The following is a 24920-nucleotide window of genomic DNA, read 5'->3' on the forward strand; positions in this document are numbered from 1 at the left end:
GTGGGGTTCAGGGTGTATGACAGAAGGAGTTGGCACTATGGTTACAGAGGTCATTGTTAGCAATCGTGGGCCCGAGCAGTAGCATTTATTTCACACAGAGGTGGGGCAGGAAGGCAAGAAGCCTAACTTGGTTCTTCAGTTGCCAGGTTCCAATACCTCTGATGGTCAGAAGTGATCTGCAAGAAAAGGGGGTGCCCTGAGTGAGCAGCAGAGGGATGCTGAAGGGGTATTCTTGCTGTGCCCAACAACTTCCTCCCTCCAGCTTCCCAGTCCCTTGGGATAGCAGTACCAAAACACAGGACTCAAAAAGGATCTGGGGGCTGCCCAGAGCATCAATAGGATGCCAGGGCCCAGGGTGAGAATAGACAGAGAAGCACAGACCAGAATACTCGAAGACTGATGATGTGATACCCATTCTGTCCCTGGGGGTGCATAGCATGCCCTGAGTTCTGGCTCCACCAGTGTGATGGAGCTGCCAGTGGCCCTAGGTGACAGACCCAGCAGGTGTCTCTCTGCCCTCTGAGCCACTCACCACCTCCTAGCAGGTCCGGTTCTGGGCTGAAGGGCCCTGGGGGTAGATTCGAAGCCAGTTCCTCCAGCAGGCCCAGCAGACCCGTCACTTCTGCCTCCAGGTGCTCCACTGTCTTCTCCACTGTCTGGAGTGAGAGGACGGGGCAAAGTCAATCACAGGGGTTTGGGCCATCTTTAGCTTAGCTTAGTGATATCCTAAAGAAATTCCACTGTGCCCCAGGTCCCAGCGTAATGCAGTGGAGAGGGAACTGGGTGCTGGGGAATCCTGGCCCTCACCCAGTCTCTGCTTGGTTTCCTCTGGTAACACCACCACAGGCTGCCCACTTCAGCCTCTGAAAGATCCTCCTGCCCTGGCACGCAAAGGGAACTCCTGAACACCTTTTTCTTTGTTTGGGATTTGACAGCAATAGTGTACATTCCTTTTGTCACACCGCCCCCTCGTGGCACCTTCATTAAAGACAGGCTTGGGATTTTAAAGTTTTCCTAGGAATTGCTTAAAAGAATGTGGGTTGCTGCAAGTCCTTCTGGCAACCTAATAAAAGTTCTCCCCACTGCCCCTGGAAACAGGGTTTCTCTGTGTAGCCTTGGCTTTCCTGGAACTCACTCTGTAGACCAGGCTGGCCTCGAACTCATAGAGATTCACCTGCCTCTGCCTCCTGAGTGCTGGATTAAAGTCCTGCACCACCACTGCCCGACTTCAGAACGGAATATCAAGTACATTACAATAGCATTCAAAGGTTAAAAACTACATATTATTTTGGTTGTTGATGTTTGTAAGGTCAAAAGTCAGTAGACTGAGACAGGAGGATCACCACAAGTTCCAGGCCAGTTTGGGATACAGAGTATGGTTTGTCTCCCCAATAATTGTTTTATCATTATGGGAGTAAGGGAGCAGAAAGGCCAAATGTCAGTCTTAGGAGCGGTGCAGTGTGTGTGTGTGTGTGTGTGTGTGTGTGTGTGTGTGTGTGTAGCGGCACACTCACTATGGGAGTGTGTAGAGGTCTGTTCTCTCTCCACTTTGAAAATTTTGAAAATTCTGGGGATTAGGCCAAGCAGTAGTGGCAGGAAGATCTCTGAACTGGAAGCCAGCCTGGTCTAAAGAGCCAGTGCCAGGACAGCCAAAGCTGCACAGAGAAACCCTGTCTCAAAAAACCAAAAAGAAGGGGGAAAGAGAGTGACAGCTGGGGCTCAGACTTGGGTCATCACGCTTGATTGTAACATGAGGGCTGGCTTGTTGGGGTTTCTGTCCCTCCCAGTACCCCAACAGCCGGCAAGCAACAAAGAAAATCACACACAAGACTCCATAAGGTTATAAACTGATTGGCTCATTAGGTCAGGCTTCTTGTTAACTCTTATAACTTATGTTACCCCATTATCCTTATCTACTTTAGCACATGGCTCCGTACCTTTCTCAGCTGGGCAAGTTACATGCTGCCTCTTCAGTGATCTGCGCAGGAGTGAAGGAATGGCTTCCTGCTTTCCAGGATACTCCTGTTTTCATTGCATCACCTCTACTTCCTGTCTGGTTTTCCCACCTATACTGCCTGCCTGGCCAATCAGCGTTTTATTAAAATATGATTGACAGAATACAGACAATTCCCCCGCATCACTTGATGACCAGCACCTGGTGAGCCATCACACCGTCCTCACCTGGTCTTTGAGGCAGGAGCTCTTACTGGCAATGATTAGATTAGGTTGACTGGCTAGCGAGCCCCAGAGACCCTCCTGTCTCTTCCCCTCCCTCCGGTGCCGGCATGCCACTATGTCTCCTTTTTTTTGTGTGTGGGGGGGTCCTGGGGATGAAACCTGGGTCCTCATGCTTACATGGCAGGTGCTTTACGGACTGAGCTATCTCCCCACCCCAAAAGTAAAATTTCAATATCCTAGAATATGTACTTATTAACTCACTAAGTAACAGTCTACCATCAGACCCAGTGATTGCTGCCATCCTGACAAGACGAGGGCGTATAGGGACACGCTGAAGCGGGGTGTGGGGGTCCATGCCTATAGTCCTAGCACTCAAGAGCAGAGCCAGGACGACTGCCAAGAGTTTCAGGTCAGGCTGGTTTAATAGTGAGTCCTAAACCAGCCATGGCTACATGGTAAGACCCATTGTCACCAAATAAAAAAAATAATAATAATTTTAAAAAGGCAGGCAATGTGATTCAGCAGATCAAGGCACCTGCCACAAACTCTAACAACGTGAGTTAAATCCCTGGGACACACATGATGAAAGGAAAGTGGTATGGGAAGTCCTGTGTATGTCTTGCTTTTGTTGGTTAATGAATAAAGCTGTTTTGGCCAGTGGCTTAGAGTAGGCCCATATTTCTATGTGGTGTGGCTGCCAGGCTCTGAAGCCATAGAGGCCCACCGGAGGTGGTCACGTAGACCAGCAGACAAGCTGTCTCTGCCTACAATAGGTCAGGATGTTGTTGCTCCTTTTCTTTGTAATTTGGAGGATGCCTTATATAGATGCTAATTCAAGCCTATGTGACAGCTAGCATACTCAGCAGACAGGTAGATGCGGACGTGACAAAAGGTCATTCACCTGGTTACCTAGGAGACGGGTCTAATGTATCCCCCCACCCCGCTCAGTTTATGGGTTGGTATAAAAGTTGTCTGGAGAATAAACGCGGGGAGATCTTCAGGAGGAAGAAGCCTGAGATACCCTTTCCGTGATGATGGTGTAAGCTGTGTCTGGTTATTCCTTGCACCTCCGTACCAGTCCAGTTAGGGAAAATAGTTATCTATGTTGGAGCCACACGGACTCTAACAGCTTAGCAGAATAGAGTAAGGCAGGAGTTCCAGGCAGAGATAGAGGAGAGAGTAGGTGGAATCAGTGAGAAGCCTTGTAGCTGCTGCAGGAGACAGATGCTTCTGCTGAAGCCTGCCAAAACTTGGTCGATAGGCTACAACCTCGTGGTGATGCACAGATTGATGGAGATGGGTTAGTTTAGGATATAAGCGTTAGCTATAAATATGCTAAAACTATTGGCCAAACAGTATTGCAATTAATATAGTTTCTGTGTGTTTATTTCTGGACTGAACGACTGGGGAACAAATGAGCATGTCTCTGACTACAGGAAAGAATTTAAAAGCTTCCAGGAATGAAGATAAAACCTTCCCCCACATAAATTTATGAACCCCAAGTTATGATTCATGGCTATTCCACAAAATTTGATGGTGGAGCTTACACCTTCTCCGACTTGGAAAAAAAAATCTCAGTTCGGGTTTAAGCAGTGCTTCCTGAGAGGTAGGGTATAACACATCACTCAGCCGAACATCCTAGTTAGAGCAGAGAGTAAGTTGGTGGCTGAGAAACAGGCACTGGCCTGCGTTTCCTGACGATCCACTGCACAAAGCCTGGCAGATGGCCATGAAGTTCACAATCCCTTCCTCCCATGCCCTCATTACCTCTTCCATGATGTCTAAACGGCCTTGGATAGCCACATGTCTGTCACAGCCTGGGCCCCAAGCTAGGTCTTCTCTGGAGGAACCGGGGGACTCAACAGCTGTAGAGAAAACAAGTCTTGTCACTGTGGGCCCATTGGTTTCCTTGTGGTACTAGAGTCCTGTCCAACACCAGCCTTGAGTGACATGGGTGCTGAAATCAGACACAGAGGGAGGATGAAGATGACCCACCACTCTAACTACTGTCTCCAGAACCAGGAGGGCGCCATCAAGTAGGCGGTGTTTAGACTGGGTAAAGTCAAGACAGGGAAGGTTTGGCTGCTTGCAAAGACATGGAGAGATGTAAATCTTCCTTGGACAAACCACCCAGGGAACTGGAATGCCTGGAAAGAACCAGATGGGTGGGAGATTCGACCAGCACAGGGTCTTGGGATCAAAACCAAGCCCATGGACCCAAGGCCTCCATGAGCTTCCATGGATATTTGGAGGGAGTGCTTTGAATTTCAGATCTAGAGAATGTGGAGGGATGCAACTTTAGAGGAAGGCAGAGATGACAGAAATCCATGTTTGAAGTAATAAGCCAGACAGTATCAGGTAGAATCCAGGGAGGAGGCTGAGCGGCCTCGGCACTGGGAACCAGTCAGTCTGAGCTGCTGTACACCATGTGGCATGCTGAGGAGGTCCTGTCGATCTGTAGCAGCCTCATTTTGTACTCCAGGAAATGAATGCACAGAGGGGTGAGAGGTCATGCCCAAAGCCACAGTGCTAGTGAGCGAGGATCAGAGGTCTAACCTACTGTGATGGCTGTTTATCCCACCTGACTAGAATGAGACCACTACCACAATTTTTGAGACAAATTTGAAGTAAGCTTTATTAAATACTGGCCAGGTCCCTACCAGGTATTCCCTGAGTATGGTGCCAAATTAGGTTAAGTGCTTATAAAGGCAGAGCCTACAATTCTGCCTTCGTCAAGTTGGGGGCAAACATATATCCTGGCACACTTCTGCCTATGTACCTCTGATGGGGAAGCTTTGTTAGCCAGTTGTCTTCAAGAGGTGGGACCAAGTTAGGGTGTGATTTTCTGGAACCCAGAGAAAAATGGGTACATGGCCCAGGTGCTCTCTCTGTGGTTCCCTCGTGGCACAGCTAAGCTTGGACTTCTTGTTCCTGTTTCTTGAGTTTCCCCCTTATAATAAATAAAAATATAATTGTTTATCTTTTAGTTAGCCTGGTTATTTCTCAAATTGAGCTAACTATTACAATGGCGCCCCGATTTGTGGGGCTCAGGTCTCCAGAGGCTCTAGTCAGCCGATGTCAGGCTCCACGCCGTTAGTTTGGGTATAGAATTCCCACGCAGCAACCCTAAGTAGTCATTAGCCGTGGTTCTTCGTATTTTCTCACTAAACAGCTCAGAGAGCCTTGACTCCCCCGTGACTGCACAGCTGGCTTCTGAGTCCAGCATGGGACACGGGCTTCCCTGCTTTCTTGCTCTCTTTGTGCTCATGTGGCTGCGGACCAGTCAGGGACTTCCGTGATTTACACTTAATAACTGCTTTTAATCTGAGCATAGCTTTCAGCATTTAATGCTAAAATTCAGATTCAAGCCGCCCAAGTGGCTTCAAGTGCGCCGCGACACCTACTGGCAGGTAATGGTTATTGCATCTACTCCAGCTCAAACTCAACCACAGGTAAGATTTATAATTTAAAGTATAAATTACAAATTTATAATTTAAAAAGGAAAGATTACGAACAATTTAGCAATACAGGAGTTCAATAGCCTTTTTACTTATACCATGTATGACACAAGGTTTATACGATTTTCCTCCTACATCCCTCTATTTGATTCTGGGGATTAGCTTTGTCCTTCATATTTTCTCCTTAAAAACATGGTTTGATAACAGGGCCAAGATTGAGGTGCTTTTAGAAATGATACAGTTGGGGCTGGAGAGATGGCTCAGAGGTTAAGAGCGCTGACTGCTCTTCCAGAGGTCCTGAGTTCAATTCCCAGCAACCAGATGATGGCTCACAACCATTTGTAATGAAACCTGGTGCCCTCTTTTGGCCTGCAGGTATACGTGCAGGCAGAACACTGTATACATAATAAATAAATAAATCTTTTTTAAAAAAAGAAATGATACATTCTTTACAGACTGATAGTGTTAGTGTCCAACTAAAAGGGACATTCAAACACTCTGGAGAAGGATACAAACAATTTGACAAATAAAACCCAGGGTACTGGGATATTGTCTGAGAGAATTCGTACTGTTGAATGTATTAATCAGACTCTGTTGAAGGGTTATGATAGACTGACTGATAGAATGTCTCTCCAGGAAGATAATATGCATACTATAAAAGTTATGTTCAAGGATGAGGCATTATCTTCACTGGACAGACTTCACACCTTGGAATCCTCAATGAGGGCATTAAAACAGAACACTGGACAGGTGATCCAAACTCTACAAAAGGCGCTGCTAAAAAGATTTGAAAAGATTGAGGAATTTATTGAATTTAATGACCAGGGAAAAAAGGTACATATAAAGACAAAATTTAGCCTCATCAGTACATATCAAACTCCGGGATAGTTTACCCAGAGTTCTACCTGCCTTTCTGGTGATATCATCAGAAAGAGCATCTGACACCAAATACCCTAAGGTAGTCAAAGAATATACATGGGAGCCCATATGTATAACTTATCTAAAGGAAATTAAACATGCAATTGTATCTTATGAAATACATTTATCCTTCCTTAGGGAAATGGTCAAAATGTGGGCTTTAAGCACAAAGCAATGCCACAAGACTCGATTCAGTTTTAGAGCAACAGAAAAAATTAAAAGGACTTGAGATTTCCCAAGATCAAATTCTGGGTGAGGGACTTTACTCTGATCTTCAGGATCAAGCTCTTTATGATGAACACACCTTGTCTCTATGTAGCACAGCAGCTTTAAATGCTTGGGACAGGATTCAGAAACCAGAAAAGAGATCATATATTAGGGTTAAGCAGGGTCAGAGAGAACCCTTTAGTGATGTTTTCCAAAGATTAACTAAGGCTGTACAAATAGGGGTAACAGACCCAGAAACTAGATGTGTACTAATTAAATCTGGTTTTTGAGAATGCCAACTTAGAATGCAAAAGTATCCTTGGGTCTTTAAAGGTCAGATCAGCACCAATGGATGAATGAATCTTGCATGCAATGTATGTTGAGACACTTGACTATAGTACTAAAGCTTGGGTAGAAGCAACTTCCAGTGGTGTGAGGAGACATCAAAATCCCAAATGTTTTAATTGTGGTAGAATAGGACATCTAAAAAGGGATTGTAAACAAGGGATTCCTAGGAATAATGTCTCTTCTGGAAATGGCAAAAATAGGAGGACTCAGCCTTCAGGTATATGTAGGAAGTGCAGCAAGGCCAATATTGGACCAATGAATCTAGGTCAACAAAAGACAGATAAGACAACCTAACACCATCAGGAAACTCCTTGGGGGGACCTCTTGCAGACTCCCATGATGAATGTGATCCAATCATTCCCAGATATTGTGGAAAGCGTATCTCACCAGAAAAATTTTAAAAAATCCAGTGCCTATTAAAAAACCCATACTGGTCTGGATGATGGAGTAGATGTGGTGTATGAATCGAACACTCTAGTAAAACATAGGAAACATATATTCTGGCAGACTTATATAAGTGATCAAAGACCAAAGCTAAGAGTGTATATAAATGGCATTTTTATTGAAGGCTTACTAGACATGGATGCAGATATAAGTATCATTACCCCAAAATCTTGGCACATCCAAATTGGCCTCTTCAAGAGGTAGATGTTCAGTTCCTAGGAATTGGAACCCTATCTCAAGTAAAACAAAGCATGAGATGGGTCCAATGCAGAAGACCAAAAGGACAGAGAGGGAGGCTAAGGCCATATGTAGCTAATATTGTAGTGAATTTGTGGGGTCGTGACCTATTGCAGCAACAGAATACCCAGATTAACATTCCTGTAGCCCCCAAAACTTATGTTTCTAGGGAAGATATTAGAAGATATTATAGCAAAAGGTCACCAGCCATTCAGGCTGTATGAAAACACAAAACAGTTGGCAAACCTTCTGAGGTACTAAAGGCCCTGCCTTTAAAATGGTTAACTGAGAAACCAATATGGGTTAAACAGTGGCCTCTAACAGAAGAAAAGCTGCAGGCTTTAGAACGGCTGGTACAAGAGCAACTAAATGCTCACCATATTAAAGAATCTACCAGCCCTTGGAATTCTCCTGTATTTGTTGTTAAAAAGAAATCTAAAAATAAAAAAAAATGTGACAGATCTTAGAGCTATCAACCTATGGACCCTCTACAATCTATAATTCCTCTGCCTTCTCTGTTACCAAAGGGATGGCCTCTCATAGTTATTGATTTAAAGGATTGTTTCTTCACTATATCTTTACAAGAAAAGGATAGAAAAAAATTTGCCTTCACAGTGCCTACAAATTTTCAGCCTACTAGAAGATATCAATGAACTGTCCTCCCACAGAGAATGCTCAATAGCCCCACCCTGAGCTAATACGTGTCAGTCAGTCATTAAAAACAATGCATAAACATTTCCTAAGTCTATAATCTACCATTACATGGATAACATTTTGTTAACTGATTAAAATGCAGATACTTTTTCCTGCAGTAATCTTTGAAGTTTCCAGGAAGAAGATGGGACCCCACAGCAACAATTCAGGATTAGGTAAATAAGGAAGATGAGACAGAAACTATGGTGAGTGAGCCAGTGGCAATGCAGGTTGCTACAATTCAGATTTTAAATGTCCTCTGAAGGCCCACATGGGCCTTCCATTGGTAGCCAGATATTGTTGGACTAACTAGACCACAGCCTGTAAGGCATTCTAATAAATCCACTTATATATCTATAGATTTATTCTTAGTCAGGATTCTCTAGAAGAACAGTCATTTGATCAGTTCTGTCCTGACAGAATTCTGGTGACTTAGAGGCTTAGTATCCAGAGCAGGCAGCAGGGAAGGGATCTGCTACTGTAAGAAGATGTGGACTGTTGGGAGGCGGGGCCTAGGGGAGGTTAAGTCATTGGGGTGTGCCTTCTGAGGGCATTGTAGAGCCCTATTCTCTAATGCTTTTTTTTTTCTTTTTGCTTCCTGCCTGATAAGGCGGGTTTTGCACCCACCATGATGTACTGCCTCAACAGCAGCAGCCCAAAGCAATGGGGCCAGTTGACCATGGACTGAAACTTTTAGCCCATGAGCTAAAAACAAACTTTCTTTCTTCTCTCTCTTTTAAGTAGATGGCTTCAGATATTTTCCCATAGCAATGGCAAGCTAACTAGCAGAAAACCTGTGAAGAACATGATCTCCTTTTCCTGAACTTAGAAACCCCTGTTCAAACGACAATGGTGCTGCTACGGATTTGAAGAAGGGAAAAGAATATTGCAGTAGTGTTGTAATTTGAATGTGATATGACCCCCCCCCCCTGCCTCCCCTATAGGCTTAGGAATTTGAATACTTGGTTTCCTGCTGGTGGCGCTATTTTGGAAGGTTCTGGAAACTTTAGGAGGTGGAATCTTGCTGGAGAAAGTTTATCACTAGGGGTGGGCTTTAAGGTTACTATATCTATTTCTTCTTCCCTCTCTCTGCTTCTGGACTGGTAATGTGATAGGATGGGAAGGCCTCACGCTACTGCCCACTGTGCCTTCCCTACCATAGTGGGCTGTCACCCCTCTGGAAGAGTGAGCCAGACTCAGCCTTCCCCCAAAGGAGTTTGGTCAGAGGACTTTATCATAGCAACAGGTGTTGGGGAATAAGGAAGGAGCTGCTGGGGGTCACTGCGGGAACCCCTTCCCTCTGCTGCCTTAAAAGGCCATTCTCCAGCCTCTGTACAAAGCAGTGTTTCCTGCGGTCCTGGAACCACAGTGAACCCTTTCTTGAGTAAATCAGCTGTTCCTTTGGCTGAAGAAGGAAGGGGTTCCTGCAGTGACTCCCAGCAGCTCCTTTGCCTCGCCTCTGCCTGCAAAGGTTCCCTTCTCTGCAGAGAAGGGCATTCTGCCTATAGGTGAGAGTGACTTAGAAGCCAGGAATCCGACTAGTCGTACTGAAACAATGGTTCCCTCTGACAGGAAGCTGGAAGACAAACAGGTAGGAAACAAGGCAGTGGGAAATACAGGCCAGGCTTCCTCTGCACGGTATTTACAGGTAAACATTACTGGGGAAGATAAACTGAGGTCCCAACAGCCCATCAGCCTCAGCAGCTGAAGAATTTGAAAAGACCAGTCATACATTTGAGCGTCCAATCATTTCGTCGGTATTTTCTTTGAGCTCTGGATCTGAAAATGTGCCAGAGGGCATTAAGTGGAATAATTCAACAAGCAAAATAAAGTCCATCGAACTGCCTTGCAGAAAGAAGGCACAGTTAATTGAGTTGTGCGGCAAGCCTTCCTCTTTGTCTGCCAATAGTGCTCAGTGATGTTTCATAGGGCAGGCTCCCAAGCTGACTTCAAAAGCAACACATAAACAGAAGGACCTCCTACACCAAACAGGAAAGCAGCTAGGATAAGTGGTGTGCTGGCTACGTTTGTAGAAATGGATATCTTTGGGGGCTGGAGAGATGGTTCAGAGGTTAAGAGCACTGGCTGTTCTTCCAGAGGATTGGAGTTCAATTCTCAACGCCCACACAGTGGCTAACAATTGTCTATAATGAGATCTGGTGCCCTCTTCTGGCATATTACACATAATAAATAATTTTTTTTAAAGAAATGGGTCTTTGAAAGACCCATATTAGAATATTCCCTGCTAAAATGTTAGCCTTAGACTTACTTCAAAATCACCCAGGCCTGGTGGAGGGACAGCAAGAAGCATGAAGAGGCATTCACAGCAAAGGTCCTGGGAGTACATTCGGCTATCCCTCTACTTTTATGTATATAGCTTTATTTGTTTATTTAATTCATTTTTATTTTATGTGAGTGTTTTGCCTGGATGTACGTAAGTGCAGTATATGCATGCAGTGTCTGAGAAGGTCAGAACAGGGCATCAGATCCTCTGGTCCTGGGGTTTCAGACAAGACAGTTGTGGGCCTCCTTGTGGGAGCTAGAAATTGAACTCAGGTTATCTGTAAGAGCAGAAAGTGCTTTTAACTGTCGAACCATCCCTCCTACCCAGACACTTAAATTACATATACGTGACTGCGTCTGTGTGCTGGGTATGTGCATGTGAGTTCAAGTACCCACAGAAGCTAGAAGCTGGCATCAGATCCTCTGGAGCTGAAGTTACAGGCAGTTGTCAATCACCTAATATGGGTGCTGGGGACTGTACTAAGGTCTTCCAGACGAGTGATACACACTCTTAGCTGCTGAGCCATGGTCCCTGCCCCTTGAGGTTCTTATACTATAATTCAGTTGCTTGGTGGGATTGTTAGCTAAAAGCAGAAGCCATGATGGGCTGAGTGGACAGATACACAATGGTGGGGACAAGGAAGAGATCCTTAGTCCAGACCTCCCTTCTGGAAGGCTGTGCTCCATGATCTGAGAAGTCCTTTGAGAGACAGGAGAAGGTCCAGACTAGCCTTAGTGAAGGGACTCCACATTTTGTTTGAGCTGAAGCCAGGGGTTCAGCCTGGAGAGAGTTAGTTAGAAAAGACAGGGAGGGCTCTTCTTACTCCAGTGTGGGCTGTTCTGGGAAGATGAGGCTGTTCTGGTGGGAGTCTGCATAGATACTGTCTCTGTATGCGCTGCTTGGGGCCTCCAGCCAGGTTACTTGCACTTGCTGAGATCCTTTACCCAGTGAGGGCTGTGCCTGTGGGTGTCTTGAGCAGCAAGCATCTGCTTCTCTCTACTGGCCTCAGACACTATTCTCCAGAGCTGCGATGAGGTCTAACTTGGCTTCAGAATCCCTCAGGGGAAGAGGCTGGGGTGAGGTCGCTCTCCTCTGCACTAATCCCTCACATCTGGATGGAGCTGTGCTCTGAGCTCATCCAGGCCTCCTGGAGACTAGTCTGACAGAAAACTTGGAGCACAACCCTAAAAACTGTCCTGCACAAAGAGCTCCCTCCCCGAAGAGGACCTCAGTATAGCTCTCAGTATAGATCCTTCTCAGCCTACACCCTCAGCCATTAACTTTCTGGCCTCTGCCGTCTCCTCTACCATGCTGGGTGGGGTTGGACTGAGGCTCTGTGTCCCAAAAATAGACTGGAGTTTGTCAATCTTTCAGAATTTGCCTGAGGCCTCAGAGGACCAAGTTAGGTTCAGTAAGCAGGGGGGAGGGGGTGGAAAAAAAGTTAGGCAAGTCAAAAATAGGGTGCGCGCGCTCTCTCTCTCTCTCTCCCCTCTCTCTCTCTCTGCCTCCCTCCCTCCCTCTCTCTCTCTCTCTCTCTCTCTCTCTCTCTCTCTCTCTCTCTCTCTCCCTCTCTCTCTCTGACTGACTGTCAAGAAGTTCATCTACTATGGGCAGAAAGGCCAGAGCACCGTGATGTTAACTCACTGGACCTTGAACCAAGGTCCCTTCCTCCTTGGGCCTTGGGTGCTCTCTTCCTCCCTCCTCTGCCCTCCCTACTCTGCTAGTTGGAAATGGATTTCCTAGGGTATAGGGTTGTTTCCTTTAGCCTGGCTCTGATTAAAGCCTTGTTTGTACCCTGGATGGTGACCATGGGTGAAGCAGCGCCGTGTGATGAGGGGAACCCAGAGACCAGGAGGGGTGCTGGACTGGCTGAACTAACTAAAGAGGCTTGGCCACCGGCTTTGTCTTCTATATGGCCCCACCCAGTCACGGCCCTTCCTTGGCACTCAGGACTCACGCAGTGAGAAAGTATCTGCACTTACCATCAAAGCCATATTCTACTTTTACCAGCAACACTGGCCACTTGGGGTTAATGATATTTGACCACATTCAGTATAATAGGATAATAAACTTTACCACATCCAGTACTTGTATAAATATTTGTGATGCGTTCAAAACCATCGGCGAATTATGATTCTTTTTTTAAAAAATAGAATGATATTTTAAAAGGATTGTATGAAGAACTCTGCACGGAACTACTCTGGCTGATAAAGGCCAAGGATCCCTAAGCCCTTTAAGAGAGAGCCAGATTTCAAGACACTTTTGTTTTGTTGTTGTTTAGGGAGAGGTGTGCTCTATCTCCCTCCTGGCTTTTGCTGTTCTTAGAGTGGACATAACCATACTCTGCCTTCTAAGTTACTATTGCTTTATGGTCCTTTATCATGCCAAGCTTTTTGCTGAATGTATATATGGATATGGTATTTAATTCTAGTTTTTTTCCTCTTTTAGTTTTCAGGTTATAATATAATTACAACGTTTCCCCTCTTCTTTACTTTCTCCAAACCCTCTCATATACTCCTCTTTGCTCTATTTCAAATTCATGGCCTTTTTCCATTAATTTTTATTATATGCATATATGCATATACTATATATTCCTAAATGTAACCTGCTCAGTCTATATAATGTTACTTTTATGTATGTTGTCAGGGCTGACCATTTGGTATTAAATAAAGTCACTCCTTGTCTTTTGCTTCTTAATCCTCTGGCACCTCCGCCTTCCATGTGCTGGATTATATATACTCCTCCACCTTAAAAAAAAAATCTTTTTGTTTTGTTTTGTTTTTCTACATGGAGTTTAGGGTGTTCCTATAATCCCAACACCTGAGAGTCTGAGGCAGGAGAATTGCAAGTGTGAGGCCAGCCTGGGCTATACAGCAAGTATTTGTCTTAAAAACAAAACAAAACCCCAAATTATTATTATTATTATTACTTTACAGAATCAAAAGTTTAAGTGATATACAAAAGATTGCATGGTGGAAAGGTGGTGGTGACGGGATTGGAATCCAACCACCTGGCACTGTCTGTCCCTGTTGGTGGTGTGACTGTGAAAAGGAAGTTCTATACTGGGGCTCCCCACCATCTCCCCTTGTAAGAAATAAATAATTATGTTTAATTTACAGAACATTTAGAATTCGGTGATGGTAGCATACACCTTCAATTCCAGCACTCAAGAGGCAGAGGCATGCTGATCTCTATGAGTTCAAGGCCAGCCTAGTCTACAAGTGGGTTCCAGATAAGCCAGGGCTGCATAGTGAGTCTCTCTCTATCTCCCTGTCTTAGTCTCCATGCTCACAGGCATCCATGCACGCACGCACACACACACACACACACACACACACACACACACACACACACACACGCACAGATCCTTGTCTCCCTTAGCTCACAGCTAGTGCCTGCTTCTTGGGAGCTTTTTAGTTTATCTTAGACTTGAAAAGTTAGGCTATGTGTCTGAGCCCCTGTGTCAGAAAGGACTGGCATCTTGAATTTCAGGTTTATCTTTGAACATCAGATAAGGCTTTGAATCCTGAACAAATAGATTGGGAAATCTGGAGAGGTAGTGATACTAGACACCAGGAAGACCGTACTTCCCTAAAGAACTTAGCTGATGAGGAATTCATGGGGCAGGGAAATGTGATTAGGAATATAAAATACACAGTTTTGTGCCAAACTGGTGGGCCAGCTATTTTTAATCTTTTCTGTTGGCTGACACCTTTGCAAGGTCAAAAAATAACTGACCTTGATGTCGCTACTCTGAGTCCCCAGTGCTCTTTTTTTAAAATTATTTATTTGTAATGTGTATGGGTGCTTTGCTTGTGTGTTAGTCTGTGCATCACATGCATTCCTGGTGCCCTTGGAGGTGAGAAGAAGGTATCAAATCCCCTGGAACTGGAGTTACAGGTGTTGTCACCTGCTGCATGGGTGCTGGGGATTGAACCTGGGGTTTTATGGATGTTAGGCAAGCACTCTACCAACTGAGTTACACTTCAGCCTTCCCTGCCCAGCACTCTTATTATGAAGTGAGGGTCATGTTTTCTTACACCATCTGTAAAATGGGGGAGCCTGCAAAGGTATGAGGCACAGGATGGCCTTCTGTTTCTGCTCTCCCATGTTTGCTTGGTCCCACCGTCTCTTTTTTTTTTTTGGTAGTAAGAAATGCTATGATCCAAAGGTGTGGGTGGTTATACTTGCTTACAAGAGGAGATACTGGGTACTGAAGAGATGGCTCAGCAGTTAAGAGCACTGACTTTTCTTTCAGAGGACCTGGGTTCAATACCTAGCACCCACATGGTGGCTCCCAACTATCTGCGACTCCAGCTCTAGAGCATCCTCTTCTAGCCTCTGTGGGTACCAGACACTGGTGTGCACAGACATGCATTCAGGCAAAACACCCGTATTCATCAAATAAAATGTAAAAAATAAAAGAAGAGACACAGGTATAAATTTATCATAAACATAAAAAATGAATAAATCAGCAATTTATTGCCCTTCTGTAGGACCCAGCAATGGCCTGAAACTCCAGTTCTAGGAGATACTATGTCCTGACATATGTCTGAGGACACTTGCCTGTACATGGTCCACATAAACTCACACAGGTGCACACACACACACACACACACACGTAATATATATGTGTGTGTATGTATATATATTATATGTATATATATACATACATATAATATTTTTAATTATAAAAAATAAAAGATCCAGGCAGTGGTGTCACACGCCTTTAATCCCAGCACTCGGGAGTCAGAAACAGGTGGATCTCTGTGAGGTTGAGACCAGCCTGGTCTACAGAGCAAGTTCCAGGACAGGTTCCTAGGCTACACAGGAACCCTGTTTCAAGGGGGGGGGGGAGAGAGAGAGAGACAGAGAGACAGAGAGACAGAGAGAGAAGAAAAAGAAAAATTTAGTTAAATAAATAGAAGAAAGACACTGAGAATTCTTGTGACAGTGGACAGTGTGCTAACAGGAACTGAGCTGAAGTTGGCCTCTGAAAAGGTCTCCATAAAGGGAGCTGGTAACAAGACTTATACAACAGCACAAGCCTGGAGACCTGAATTCTATCTTCAGAACCCTCATAAAGAACCAACTCCACAAAGTTGTCCTCTGACTTCCTCACTTGCACTGTGGCTTGCAACCCCACAGGTACAATAATAAACAAATACTTAATTAAAGATCTTTAAAATAACACAAACCATTTTACTTCCCTCAATATGTAAACAGAATAATATGAGAAAATCCCAACAAGACAGTTGAGAAAGTCCTAAATAGTTTACAAGAATTATAAATGCCTTTCAAGGAAAAAAGTCTATCTTTAGCAGGAATCAAAGGCATCCAATTAAAATAATAAAGATGTGGTGAGTTGGGGCACTGGTCTGGGACATCAAAGGGAATAGGCAGGAACCTGGAACCTCTGCAGGTTCGAGCATGAGTCTGGGACCTCTGAGGAAGTAAGCAGGTCCTCTGTGGGTCTGGGTGCACCTGAGCCTGCGGCCTCCGAGGCAGTAGACAGGAACCAGAAACCTTTCCAGGTCCAACTTCCACTCAGGGACTTCTGCAGGATGGAATCCAGACCAGGATTTACAGATACAGGTCAAAGCCAGTAACCTAGGTCAAAGTTGCCCTGAGTCAAGGGCCTCCACCTTGGGCAACAAATTCCACAGGAGTGGAACTGAACTAGCCACCTAGGACAGAGATGGCCTGAGGAAACAAGCTCCACCAGGAGCAGAAGCCAGGAGCAAATCCAGTCCTGGGAGCCAACCCAGTCCCAGAACACTGGCAGATCAGGTTTGAGCTGTGACCAGATCCAGAGTCAGTGATCTCCACCAGAACAGGTCCAACTCCAAGCCGGGGACTTTTGAAGGAGGGGATCCAGACCAGGATTTACAGAAACAGATCAAAGTCAGCAACCTAGGCCAAAGTAGACCTGAGACAGCAAACTCTAAGGGAGCAGACCAAAGCACAGAAACACTGAGCTATCTCCAGGAACAGGAGTAACCAACAGGGTAACTAGAACTGTGACACTGACTGTACCACGAGGAACAACCATCTGAGCTTTGGATTCACTGGCACCTAGAAGATTGTTCAACAGAATCTCAGACAGCCCCAACCACACCTATTAGAGGAAAAGATGAATAGAAAAGGTAAGATCACATGCTACACCATGAAGAGCAACACAACACCAGTATAACCAAAAGACCCTACAACAGCAAGACCTGAACAACCAAATATGGATGAACCAGAAGAAAAAGACCTAAAACATAACTTCAAGAGAATGTTCGAAATTCTTAAAGATGAAATGAGAAATTTCCTTAAAGAAATGGAGGAAAAGGGGGCTGGAGAGATGATGGCTCGGTGGTTAAGAGCATTGCCTGCTCTTCCAAAAGTCCTGAGTTCAATTTCTGGCAACCACATGGTGGCTCACAACCATCTTGTAATGAGGTCTGGTGCCCTCTTCTGGCCTGCAGGCATACACGCAGACAGGATACTGTATACATAATAAATAAATAAATAAAGTCTTTAAAGAAATTGGGGAAGATATCAGAAAATGAAAAGATCTTCCACACTCTTGGATAGGTAGGATCAACATAGTAAGAATGGCAATCTTACCAAAAGCAATCTACAGATTCAATGCAACCCCTATCAAAATCCCAGCACAATTCTTCACAGACCTTGAAAGAATAATATTCAACTTCATTCATATGGAGAAACAAACAAAAAGAAACAGAATAGCCAAAACAGTCCTGTACAATGAAGGAACTTGCAGAAGCATCACCACCCATGACTTCAAGCTCTACTATAGAGCTATAGTAAAAAAGCCAGCAGGATGAGCTGAGAGGTGCATGCCTTTAATCTCAACACTTGAGAGACAGAGGCAAGTGGATCTCTGAGAGTTCGGGGACAGTCTGGTCTAGAATAGCAAGTTCCAGGACAGGCTCCAAAGCTACAGAGAAAACCTGCCTCAAAATAAATAAATAAATAAATAAATAAGATAAAAAATAGTAAAAACCAGCTTGGAATTGTCACAAAAACAGACAGGTAGACCAATAAAATTGAATCGAGGACCCTGAAATTAATCCACACACCTATGAACACCTGATTTTTGACAAAGAAGCTAAAACTATACAATGGGAAAAAGAAAGCATCTTTGATAAATGGTGCTGGAATAACTGGATGTCAACATGTAGAAGAATGCAAATAGATCCATATCTATAGCCATGCAGAGAATTCAAGTTCAAATGTATCAACGATCTCAACATAAAACCAACCACATTGAACCTCATAGAAGAGAAAGTGGGAAGTAGCCTTGAATGCATTGACACAGGAGACTTCTTTCTAAATAGAACTCCAGTAGTACAGACACTGAGAGAAGCAATTAATAAAAATGGGACCTCCTGAAACTGAGACGCTTCTGTAAAGCATAAGACAAAACAAAAGCCTACAGAATGGGAAAAGATCTTCACCAATCCCACATCTGACAGAGGACTGGTCTCTAAAATATACAAAGAACTCAAGAAACCAGATAGATATCAATAGAACAAATAATCCAATAAAAAAATTGGGGTACAGACCTAAACAGAGAACTTTCAACAGAGGAATCTCAAATGACTGAAAGACACTTAAGGAAATACTCTATTTCTTTAGACATCAGAAAAAGGCAAATCAAAAACAACTCTGAGATACTATCTTACACCTATCAGAATGGGTAAGATCAAAAACACTGATGACAACTTATGCTGGAGAGGATGTGAAGTAAGGGGAACACTCCTCCACTGCTGGTGGGAGTTCATACTTGCACAGCCACTTTGGAAATCAGTATGAGGGTTTCTCAGAAAACTAGTAATCAATCTACCTCAAGACCCAACAATATCACTTTTGGGTATATGCCCAAACGATGCTCAATCATGCCGCAAGGACATGTGCTCAACTATGTTCATAGCAACATTATTTGTAATAGCCAGAACCTGGAAATAACCTAGATGCCCCTCAACCGAAGAATGGATAAGGAAAATGTGGTACATTTGCACAATGGAGTACTACTCAGCAATTAAAAAATAATGACATCTTGAAACTTGTAGGCAAATAGACAAAATGAGAGAAAAAAAAACCATACTGAGTGAGTTAACCCAGACTCAGAAAGAAAAATACAGTATGTATTCACTCATAAAGCAGATATTAGACATAAAGCAAAGACTAACCAGCCTATAGTCCACAACTCCAGAGAACCTAGACAACAAAGAGGACCCGAAGAGAGACATACATGAATCCACCTAGGAAGAAGAAAAAGACAAGATCTCCTGAGTAAATTGGGAGTGGGGGAGGGGAGGTGGAAGGGGAGAGGGGAGGAAGGAAGGGGAGTGGGAAAAATGTATAGCTCAATAATAATAATAGTAAAAAAACCCTGTCAGAAGGTTCCACCCTTGCTGTGGTTCAGTGCAGGGGGAAGGCTGACTATGCAGACAGGGGGAAGAAAACATAAACAAAACAGCAAATAAAGAGTACTTACTGTTGGCCTGGTGGTGGTGGAGGTCAGAGGCAGGTGGATTTCTGTGAGTTCTAGGCCAGTCTGGTCTACAGAACAAGTGCCAGGATAGCCAGAGAAAGCCTGTCTTGAAAACTATCTATCTGTCTGTCTGTCTGTCTATCTATCTATCTATCTAACTAACTAGTGCTTACTGTTCTTGCAGAGTACCTGAGTTCATTCCCCAGCACCCATATGGTGGCTCACATTCATCTGTAACTCGAGTTCCCGGGGATCCAGTGCCCTCTTCTGAGTTCCACAGGCTTGCACACAGATGTGGTGCACGTGCATAATCTTAGAATGCACACATATAAAAGTAAATATTTTTTAAAAAGGAACTAAGCTCATAAAAAAGAAAATACGCAAGTGGTGGAGGGACTTGCTCAGAAGAAAGTTTCAGTGAGGGGAACAGATTGGGGGAGGGGTGTGAGAACGACAAAATTCATCACATGCATGAAATTTGTCAAACACATAAACTTAAAAAATAAACGCAGTGCTTGAAATTTCCTTTAAAATAACCCAAGAATGACAGTAGAGGTGAGGTTGCTTAATTAATACTTATAGTATAATTACATTTAGTAATCCATTTTTATGTGTGCTGTCATTTTAAACTCTATTTTTGTATCCAAATCATTTTCATAGTCAAAAGTCGTGGAAAAACTGTACCCCACAGTATGTACAAGGAAAGTATTGAAATTATCTTTAGAAAGTTAAGCAATGGGATAGTGTCTGAAGATTGAGAGGTTAGAAGTGAAAACTTGGGAAACTCCATTGGCACATCTACCCTTTCTTCTTAATCTGTTGCAATGAACATGCATAACAGAAAGGAAAGCAATGTTTAAAACGGTCGTGGCTCAAAGGGGCAGGAAAACCGATTCATAGCAGGGACAGCTCCTTTCTCTGGGAGGCATCAGCTAAGCCCTGTTCCCCACTTTTGCCACCCATGCAGAGCTGACAGGAGAATCTAAGAGAGGGAAGGAGAAAGGAGCTTGTGCCTTGTGAGCAAACTGAGTTACACAGAATGCCAGTCACTCCTTAACAGATGGGGAAACTGAGGCTAGAGGAGTTGATGATCTCAGAGAACTAGTGTTTGTTCCCTGGTGGGCACGGTCTTTCATACACTCCCGGAAGCCATGCTGTGAAATGTAAAGCTATTTGCCCCATAGGAATTACTTCTTATGGAAGGGAGTTAGCCTCCCTTCTCTGTGTGGGCGTTGAAAAAACAGTCAGAGCTTCACTCTTAGTGCCAGGCATTTCTGCCTGACTGGAGCAAGAACCAAGAGAGCCAGAGGCCTGAGGTTTGGTGCTGGGTCTGCCTTGGCACTATAAGCTCACTCCTTGCCTAGACTAGATGAGCCACAGCTCTTGGATCGTTCTGGGAAACTGGAAGATGGCCCACTCACCTCACTATAGACCCCTCCAGCCTCCTGGAAGGTGAGATGGTACCTTTATTCCATTTGTCTCCTCAATGGTGGTGCTGACCCTACTTGGATCACTGACCCTTTTGGCTCCTCTTCCTTCAAGACGCCCTCTGCAGTCCTTCCCTGGATGCTCTGGCCCGAGGGCAGCCACACCCTGCAACCGGACCTCCGCCCAGGCTGCCCGCGCTCTCCTAGGCATCCGGTTGTCACATTTCCCCCAATCTTTCTTTCCCTGTTTCTTCCTGCATTCCCATTTCTTTCCTTCTTGTTTGTGTTTTTCTCAAACTCCTTGCTCTAGCTCTCCTCGTCCAGACGCGTTATTCTCAAATTCTCTTCCGCTCTCAGTCCCCCCTCTCTTACTCACCTCTCTCCTCGATCTCTTCCCTCTTCTGTACAGTGTTTCTATTTTCTGTCACCATCGCCTTTCCTTCCCTTCCCTTCTCCCGGTATCTCTGTCTCCGGTTCCTCTCTCATTCCTACCTCGCCGTCCGGGGGTGTCCCTGGGTCCCTGATCCCACTCACCCGCCTCGACGCCGAGCAGAGCGAGCCCGGCCAGGGCGCAGAGTAGCGGCTGCATGACGAGGAGCCAACCGAGCACAGCCTGTGTGTCCGTAGCCGCCTCCCCGGGATCACGCCCGCCCGACCCAAGGAAATGCAGTCCCAGCCAAAATTCCTGGGCGGCTCCGGGTTTCTGGCTCCAGAGAATCCGCCCCCTCCAGAAGCCCCACCGAGAAGGCCCAGCCCGGGATCCCATCCCAAGGCTACCTCTCCTCCGGAGCAGATCTTCCAGCCCCTGATCCCACCTCCAGCCTTGGACCCCCACAGAGAAGTGGGGGAGGAGGCTGCTTCTGGGGCCACTATTCTTTATAAACCTATTCCACAGACAACCAGACTGAGGCCAGAAATGAGGATTTTTCTCTGTATCCCTCCCAGGATCACGCAGGATCTGAAGCACTATCTCTGAACCAGAAAATGAAGGCTCATGGTATTGGACAGAGGAAACTGAAGACCTAGCGCTGCTGTCCACAGAAACTCACTGATAAAGACCATTTAACTCCTTACTAAAGAGACTAAAGAGTAAAGGAATGAGATGCTACAAGGTGTCCAAACAACTACTCAGACCCGGGGTATCGACCTATGACTGGCCTCACCAGCAATAACACAGTAAGCAATGAAACCAGCAGTGGGTGAACTCATCTCAGGTGGAATTTACAAATCGAGAGAGTTATTTTGCACCTTTATCACTTACAACTTGCAAAGCAGTTTAAAAGCAAGGGATGTCCCAGAGATGAAATAGAACTGAAGCCATAGCAGTTAGCAAATATGCTAACCATGCACTAGGTAGTATTTGGTGAATGGAGGAAAAAAATAAAAGAAATTAAAAGGAAGGACATGACTGCTCCTAGGTGCGGTGGAGGAGAAGGTTTATTGTAGATAAAAGGGAGAGCCCGGCCAGAGTCAGAGACATCTAAACTGTCTATGTCAGAGACGGTATAAACTGGAGCTAAACCCTGGTGTTCTCTTCGGCCGTACCATCTCTGATCCTCAGTATAACCTCACAAGGGACCTGTTATCATATAGCCATTCCGAAGATTAAAAAACCCTGATATTCAGAGAGGTTAAGAAACTTGCTGATGGCCACACTGTTGGGCGATGTGGAATCAGGCTTCAAATCTAGCTTTGCTGCCTCTGCAACCCACGTTTTAGATAACTGTTGCTATCCTTAGTTCTGTTTATGCTGAGCAAGCTGCTGGGGGAAGGGTAGGATGGAGGAAGGGAGGATATATGTTTCCAATCTAAGAGCTGGGTGGGTTTGTTGGTTTGTTTGTTTGTTTGTTTTCAGTGAGCTTGAAACCATCTCAAACCTCCTGCAGTTTAGAGCGTGAATGGTTGATGTTTCATTTGTGGAACACACCAGTCCAACAAGTGCAAAACTAAACGACAGCAAAACCATAAAGCGAGAACACTGATTCTAAAAAATCCACAGAGTCCAAGCACAGAGCTCCTAGCTGCAGGTTGGGCACCTTTGCAGGAAAATGGCTTCACCCATCAAGAGTCAAGAGAGCATCTGAGGGTCATGACTGTGAAAGAACGTGTTTGTGTCTCCATGTGGGTGTGTACAGATGAGTACAGAGGCCCAACCAGGGTGTTAGTTGTCCTAGAGCTGAAGTTACAGGCAGTTATGAACCCCCTGATGTGGGTGCTAGGGACCAAACCTGGGCGCTCTGCAAGCGCAGTGAGTGCTCTGGACTGCTGAGCCCTCTCTCGGTCACTGTGCCCTCACATGCTGTATCAGCCGTGTAGCTGCTGCACATCACACTCCCTGTGTTCATCAGGAGCTCTTCCTTCTCATCCCCCCGCCCCAGGACACACTAGGAGTTATCAGGTCTGCCATCAAGACTTGGATCTAATTCTTACCTTTCTTGCCCCCCTCTAGGATTAGGATGCCCAGATGAGCAGGTTTAGGGGGAAGGATTTGTCTCAATAATGCCAAGAATTGTCTATACTTGTATAGGGCATTCCGCTTTACTTTAGCTTAACAGGTATGAAATTGTAAAACAAAAAAACCTAAGCCCATAAGGATTTTTTTTTCTTCTTAGGGCCAGTGGGCTACCTAATTTTTTAAATTTAAGATAAGAAAACACAAAGCCTGTAATCCAGAACTTGGATGACTTAGGCAGGAGGGTAATCGGTCAAGGTTAAACTGAATTACATAGTGAGATCCAGGCTCTGAATAAGCAAATAAATAACATGAATTAGGTACTTTATCATTGTTAAGTTACAAAGTATGGGCCCATGTAACAACTCAGTGGGTAAAGACGCCTGCTCACCCAGGTTTGTATCCACACTGGGAAAGACCCTGACCTTCATAAGCAGCATGTGGTATGTACACATACACACTCACTCACACACTCACACGAATAAAAGTAATTAAATTAAAAAAATCAATTAATTTGGTGAATGTGATGATGCACAGCCCTTAATGCCGGCACTCAGAAGGCAGAGGCAGGAGGATTTCTGTGAATTTGATGTGAGCCTAGTCTACATAGCAAGTCCCAAGACAGCTAGGGCTACATAATGAAATCTAGTCTCAAAAGAATTAATTAAGGAAGCAAAGTAATGCTGGGCAGTGGTGGTACATGTCTTTAATCCCAGAATTTAGGGAGGCAGAGACAGGTGGATCTCTGTGAGTTTGAGGCTGGCTTGTTCTACAAAGCGAGTTCCAGGACAGCCAGAGACCAGAGATACACAGAGAAAGCCTGTCTTGAAATAAAAAAAGAAAGAAAGAAAGAAAGAGAGAAAGAAAAGAAAAAAGAAGGAAGAAATAAAAAGACAAGAAAACAGAAAACCCCAAAGTAATGAAATATATAATGTAAAAACATTGAAAGCACTGTGTTACTAGCTGCTCCTCCCTTCGCCCAGTCCCCTCAGCTTGGTGGACTCTTCATCCACAAATTCTGCACTTATTCAATATATATTTAGACATGGGATGAAAAGGATATTTTGCTTTTACATTTATATTTACCTCAGTCATATCATTAGTTCTTAGAAGGTCTTTGAAGACTTGAGAAGGTTCATAGAAATGAACAAAATAACACCCATTTAATTCTTTCTGAGAGTAGCAAAAAGAGAGATGGATTAGTGATTAAGCACATGTGTTGTTTGCTCTTCCAGATGGTCTGCATTCCCAGCACACACGGCAGCTTACAACAGTCTGCAGCTCCAGTCCTAGGGGATACCTTCTGGCTTCTGGGGATGCTGTGCACCAGGTGCACACACAGCCATGCAGGCAAAACACCTGTACACAGAAAATAAAACTAAAATCATTAAAAATAAACAAATAAAATGAAAAGAAAAGCATCACAAATGACCCCAGTGAGTGCCACTGTTTATCAAGTATCCTTTACTAATAGACGTGTAGTCATGGGGTTTCTACATTATGAAATAAAGTTTTAAAAATATAGCCAAACAGTGAGGGCACAAGCCTTTAATCCTAGCACTTGGGAAGCAAAGGCAGGTGGATCTCTGTGAGTTTGAAGTCAACCTGGACAGTCAGGAGAACCTTTGCATCTTAACCCCCCACCCAGAAAAGTAAAAAGAATATATATATATCTCACACACACAATGTATATGTATGAGTGTGCGTGTTGTGAGTGTATGCTGCGTGTGTGAGGTTGATGGCAGAAGTCAGAAGAGGGAATTGGCTT

The 24920-nt window shown here is 44.6% G+C and overlaps 1 protein-coding gene across 3 annotated transcripts; it reads right to left on the reverse strand.

Moving 5' to 3' along the window:
* Positions 1-66: 66 nt before the first annotated feature.
* Positions 67-21411, reverse strand: Plac9 (placenta associated 9). Of its 3 annotated transcripts, none has more exons than XM_048421006.3 (4): positions 21193-21411; positions 3946-4043; positions 533-656; positions 67-176 (listed from the first exon to the last, which is right to left on the reverse strand). In XM_048421006.3, the coding sequence occupies exons 1-4, from the start codon at positions 21287-21289 to the stop codon at positions 166-168; spliced, it is 330 nt and encodes a 109-aa protein (XP_048276963.3). In that variant the 5' UTR covers positions 21290-21411; the 3' UTR covers positions 67-165. The 3 variants fall into 3 exon arrangements, with proteins under 3 accessions (XP_048276963.3, XP_048276964.1, XP_085543938.1); XM_048421007.3 differs by having other exon boundaries at positions 21235-21387; XM_085687812.1 differs by having other exon boundaries at positions 21077-21217.
* Between the last annotated feature and the right edge of the window lie 3509 nt (positions 21412-24920).

This window comes from Myodes glareolus, chromosome 5 (genome assembly GCF_982192425.1).
Source record: "Myodes glareolus chromosome 5, mMyoGla1.1, whole genome shotgun sequence".
NCBI lineage: Eukaryota > Metazoa > Chordata > Mammalia > Rodentia > Cricetidae > Myodes > Myodes glareolus.

Excerpts from the sequence above, each read along its gene's own strand:
- Plac9 (XM_048421006.3), bottom strand. The coding sequence starts at position 21,289 with ATGCAGCCGCTACTCTGCGCCCTGGCCGGGCTCGCTCTGCTCGGCGTC. Across the intron at positions 4,044-21,192 it reads GGACACCCCCGGACGGCGAG|CTGTTGAGTCCCCCGGTTCC; the intron begins GTAGGAATGAGA and ends TTTTCTCTACAG. Across the intron at positions 657-3,945 it reads GTTTAGACATCATGGAAGAG|ACAGTGGAGAAGACAGTGGA; the intron begins GTAATGAGGGCA and ends CTCTCACTCCAG.